Source organism: Triticum urartu, chromosome 4A (genome assembly GCF_056163025.1).
Source record: "Triticum urartu cultivar PI428250 chromosome 4A, HENAU_Tu73, whole genome shotgun sequence".
Classification (NCBI taxonomy): domain Eukaryota; kingdom Viridiplantae; phylum Streptophyta; class Magnoliopsida; order Poales; family Poaceae; genus Triticum; species Triticum urartu.
The window spans coordinates 103383621-103388817 of NC_141876.1; the positions used below are offsets into that span (position 1 = coordinate 103383621).

General features: G+C 43.0%; 1 protein-coding gene across 2 annotated transcripts; it reads right to left on the reverse strand.

The window, feature by feature from the left end:
* Positions 1-550: 550 nt before the first annotated feature.
* Positions 551-4780, reverse strand: LOC125550879 (putative ubiquitin-like-specific protease 2B). 2 transcript variants are annotated; one of them, XM_048713990.2, is made up of 8 exons: positions 4549-4780; positions 2584-2722; positions 2280-2453; positions 2064-2198; positions 1296-1377; positions 1103-1228; positions 949-1016; positions 551-871 (listed from the first exon to the last, which is right to left on the reverse strand). In XM_048713990.2, exons 1-8 carry the CDS (start codon positions 4598-4600, stop codon positions 844-846), a joined length of 804 nt encoding a protein of 267 aa, XP_048569947.1. In that variant the 5' UTR covers positions 4601-4780; the 3' UTR covers positions 551-843. The 2 variants fall into 2 exon arrangements, with proteins under 2 accessions (XP_048569947.1, XP_087374037.1); XM_087517911.1 differs by having other exon boundaries at positions 949-1228.
* Between the last annotated feature and the right edge of the window lie 417 nt (positions 4781-5197).

Genomic DNA, 5197 nt, shown 5'->3' on the forward strand with positions numbered 1-5197 from the left:
GACGCGGCGCCCACAGACCAACTAGCTGCCCTGCCGGCGTCTTCTGAGTGTGACGGCGTCCGACGAGCGTGCCGGTCGTATGTGGCGGGGGCGGCGAGGCATCTTCTTGGTCGCAGGCGGCTGGGCGTTGGGGGAAGCGGCGGCGGGAACCAGTTTGCTCCCCGGCGGCAAAACGGCGGCGATGGGCGACTGGGGGGAGGGGCGGCGTTGCTGGGCGGATGTGGAGGCGGCGGCAGCTGGAAGAGTCGCCGGCAAAAATGGGCGGCGGCTTCAATGAGGATGCGGGGGCAAGGGTTGCTTGTTGGCCGGGATGGGGGATGAGAGGGGAGGCCAATGTGCCACAAACCAGCGGGCCCGAGGACAGGAGTTGGCGAGCGCACGCGTCTGTCGCGTGTCCGCGCCGACGCAAATCAGGCTTAAAAATGGGCCGGGAATGGGTCGCTCGCGGACAAAAAACGGTCGCGCGTCCGTTTGGGTCCGCGCGTTGGGCCGCTTTTTCTGTAACGGCCGCGGACGAAATGGGTCACCCCATTAGAGTTGCTCTTAAGACTTCGAGAAACAAGTTGAGACTATTGAGATCATTCCAGTCCATAAAGTTGATACACAACAATTCTAGAATCCAGTACAGATCATATAACACCTGCTAACTGTCACGAAGCTCCATGGAGTTGGCTTTCTCTCGGCTGCATAAGCTGTATATTACCACCAGCTTCTCCACGACCTTCAAGCTTCCTCAGAATTTGCTACCAGCGAAGATGAAAATTTCCACTGCCTTATACCCCCTCTGTCCAGCGGAGGGAGTAATAACTAACTACATATATGCAGCACAATGCCACAATCCACCTACTGTCCAGTTTCGGTACTCCTTTCCCTGCAAAGTCATAAAGAAATTACAGTTACATCACTAAATTTAACATGCAGGAAATAAAGATGACGTGAGAAACATACACTTGGAATGCATGAACATCCTTGCGGAAGTTCTCTAGTTCCTCTGGATCAAAGGTGCCATCATCAAACTATTCATAGACCAACAAATTAGAGAAGCATTTGTTAAGTAGAACAAGGGAGTGAGAAGATGGAAATGCATGACAGTATGGCACACCAGCTGGCTGAAATCTTCTTCCAGTGTTTTATTCTGAAGAATTTCTGCCAATTTTCCGTTTTGAAGAAAACAGTGGATGAAGTAAAGAACATATATACCACATTCCTCCCCATTTTGCTGTGGCACCTGCACAGTTTTGTTGTGGATGATGACAAGAACTCTAGATTCAAAAAGCAATTATTAAACATCATACCTTAGGAAACTCAAGACGGATTTTTTTTATGAAGTGCACACTTTCTTCCCGCTCTTCGATTTCATAAATACCACGAATGAATCTGATAAAGCAGCAAAGAAAAGATTAAATAAAACAGGGAGTTATAGGGCTGTGAGCATGATACAGTATTGTTGCTTATGTGCTATCACAAGCATATTCAGTCTGTTGGTGTTATCCCTTACATGGTATGTCTTGCATGCAAGTAAAATTGGGAATTAATGAAATGCGAGGTTGGTTGCTTTTAAACAAATGCACTAACGGGTCTGACCCAATCAAGGTGCTCAGGCACCTGGGTGCCCCAGATAATTTACCTATACATATATAACTAAAGTAATTTTCAACAAAAATAGACTAAAAACCTCCAGGATAAATGACAAGGACCGCTAAATACACATCACTAACTATGTTCAGCAAGGGTTAGATGATTTGTGATGTGATGTGCGAAGCTGGATTTTGATGAGCGCACATTCTGCTACTGTCTTGGGCTGACTCACTGGCATGGATACTATTCATGGCATAATCTTCATGAGTGACAACAGGAGTACAGGTAACCCTGTTGTCTGCTTCAACAGTGCATACAAGTCTCAACCAAAAGAACATCATCTTGTTTCTAATATATGAATCGTCTACTAGACACAACAACTGGTCAGTCAGATAACCGTAATATAGCAAAACATGTGCATCATCATTAAGATCAGTATTATACTTATATTAGAGGTATGAGATGAAGGTATAGAAGGACCATACCCTCTTATTTCAGGTGCCAACCTCTTCGGATCTGTTGTGTTAAGTGAATCCAGCAGCAGCATTCGCGGTCCTTTTTTTGCATCTGAGCAGTCTGTCTCGTCAAAGTGGCATAGGACAAGGAGGTTCCAATGTCCCCTGCAGTTACGAAAGTGGAAATCCCATTGCTCTTTTGCAATCAAATAAGTTAATCCACGAGGTAAAACAAGACTGACCTACCAACGAACAATAGGGACAAACACATATTTTCTTGAAAATATTTTCAATTTCTTTGTCCATCTAAGAATTCTTGATTTCTGTTCTTTGTCCCCATTAACGTAACTGTTAAACCATAATGGATCCAAATATGCGCAAGCATTCTTCTGATCTTCATCTGTACGCTTCCAAAGGTTCCTATATGCACAAATTTACAGCAGCAAATAAGCATACAAAATTTCTCCAAGACCAATTATTTGCTTTCTTGAAACATGATTGTGTGTGTGTGTGTGTGGGGGGGGGGGGGGGGGGGGGGGGGGAGGTGTACTCCATGTATAAATCGAAGATACGGGTATCCAATTTGTCTTGATTTTCCTTGTCCCTTCTGCTACTTGCAATGCGATTTGAGCTCCCAGGCACCTTCGGTGCTGGCCTTATACTCGCTCGAGAGCGCTTGGTCTTGCACTCTACACAAGGAAACATGGAAGTTAACTAGTTAAACTGAAAGTGTAATTCGAATTTAACTTTAAAAATAAGCAATCTGTATCACAGGTAGATCCACCAGGGAAACTGCATATAGCTAAAGGCCACTTTCTCCTACTTTTTGGCCTCTCGGCTTTGGAAGCCATCTAGGAAACATCACAATTACTGTTGTCTTAAATTGAAATAAGACACATGACTAAGAACCAAGCACAAATAATAACCACTGACCCTAATCACACTGAGCATACAAAGGATCAATAGTTCAGGCCTTCATAGGGTCAAGTTTTTTTCTTCTGCTGAATGAGAATGGCTGAACTTTGGTTGATGCATCAAGGAAAACAAATCTTTTGCAGTTTTAAACAAACAACTACCATTTCCTTAGGCATTGTAAATTCTCTCCAAATGTTAGCTTTATTAATTTTTGCAACCTTTCATTATATAAGAATCATTATCATGTTCTGACACGTGATAAAAACTAAAACACTCATCCAGGCTACAACAGTGTTCAGTTCTATTGGTCATACATACAAAGAGATAAACAATTTAAAACAAGAAAATTATCAACAATACAATATCCTTACAAACAGATGGAGTGGGAATGGTGATTTATAAACAACTACTATAAAATATCTACCGGGCAAGAACACCATGAGCATAATTAAGTGATGATCTAGAAATGAAAGCATGTTAGCTGGCATATCATGACAATGATCAGTTGGTAAATAAATGATAGGATGTGCCTTATCAAGATCAAACAGTTTGCCAAACTAAAAGACGTATTCCAAGTACAAGAAGTTCAACAAACTGCAAACCAACAATCTGACCTCAAACCACAAGGTCTTTTCGGCTGCAACACCCAATATATGAAATAAGGAATCAACCTATAACTTGATAGTGAGTGCAATTCACTAGGCTACAAATCACATAAATGAACACACAAAACACATTACAGCAATAATTATTCCTATGATAAAACATAGCTGTATACGACTGTGTTAGTATGTGCCAAAAACCTAAGCAAACACTAAGCTAAAAGCCATTAAAATCTATGAAGCCTTCTCTGCTATCATATACACAGTTTAATCCTCAAAAAGCTAAAAGAAAAGGATAAACATGGTGATTTTTTCATCTAGATAGCACCAACGCACCGATGTAATGACTAGATATGTGCAATCTTGAATAGCCGTTAGGCGCTTGCCACCCGCCTGCCTAGCACCCTGGTGAACATGTTAACTAGTACTACCTCCATCCCAAAATAAGTGTTTCAACCTTAGTACAACTTTGTACTAAAGTTAATACAAAGTTGAGACACTTATTTTGAGACGGATGGAGTACAAAAAACAAAACATTTGTACTCCTTCAGTATAAGCAGGATACACATTAGAAACAACATCCTCTACACACTGCAATTTTGGCACAAATGCACCAGATGAGTCAAATCGAGCCTTGCAACACGCAATCAGTATTTGCTCCAGGAAATGAAACGACTTATTCCAGCATCATCATCGCTGAACTAATGCAATGGGGCCCTGGACCTACTGACAAACCATATGCCACCATCTATATGCATCACTGATGCAGAGATCGGGGTATCCGATTTTCTCTAAAAAAAACCATAAACCCTTATAGAGAAAGTAGCGGCCTAAGGGCGCCGTTAACCAGCTCTGTAGCAAGCTGATCACGAAGCAACCCCGGGAATCACAAGAACAGGCCTAAAATCGCAGAGATAAAAGGGGAAGGGAAGGGGGCAGAGATGAAGATTTTCGCCGGGGGTGGGGTGGGTGGGGGGGGGGGGGGGGGGGGCGCTCACCATCCTCTTCGTCGAGGTCGATGGGGGCACTGCTCTGGCTGCGGCGGGGCATGGCGACGACGGCGAGCCGTCCCGGGTGGCGAGCGGTTGCTAGGGTTTGGTTCGACGGGATCCGGCGGGTGGGCAAAAGGGGCTAGGAGAGGAAGCTCAAACAGTGGTGGGCGGAACGGAATGGGTTGGGGTTTTGGCCATGCTGTGCTAGTGCTCTTCTCCCTTGGCCTTCGCTAAATCATACTCACTCTCTTTCAAAATATAGTGTTTTCTCTATTTTCATGCTTCAATTTTGACCATAAATTTAATCAACGAGATCGACTACGGCCGGAGCAAAGTTATATCAGTGAATTCGTATTCAAAAAAAGTTTTCAATTATATAATTTTTTTTCTCGCCGTAGTAGGTCTCGTTGGTTAAATTTATGATCAAAATTGGACCTCGAAAAACGCGGGCGCACTATATTTTAAAATGAAGAGAGTACAAAGAGGAAAAAGTAAAGAATTGGGATACCATGCCTATTTTGTTTCTTAGAGAATTTTCCTGATCTCACTTAATGCAAAAACCTTTGAAAATTTCATGAGATCTCACTTAATGCAAAAAATCCCCTGAAAAACTTAATGCAAAATCTTTAGAAACCATGTCGATATATAATCGTTA

Bases quoted from the DNA above. Each gene is read 5' to 3' on its own strand.
- LOC125550879 (XM_087517911.1), bottom strand. From the start codon at position 4,600: ATGCCCCGCCGCAGCCAGAGCAGTGCCCCCATCGACCTCGACGAAGAG. The intron at 2,723-4,548 runs GTGAGCGCCCCC...TTCCTTGTGTAG, and splicing joins CGACCTCGACGAAGAGGATG to AGTGCAAGACCAAGCGCTCT. The intron at 1,378-2,063 runs GTATGGTCCTTC...CTGCTTTATCAG, and splicing joins TTGGCACCTGAAATAAGAGG to ATTCATTCGTGGTATTTATG.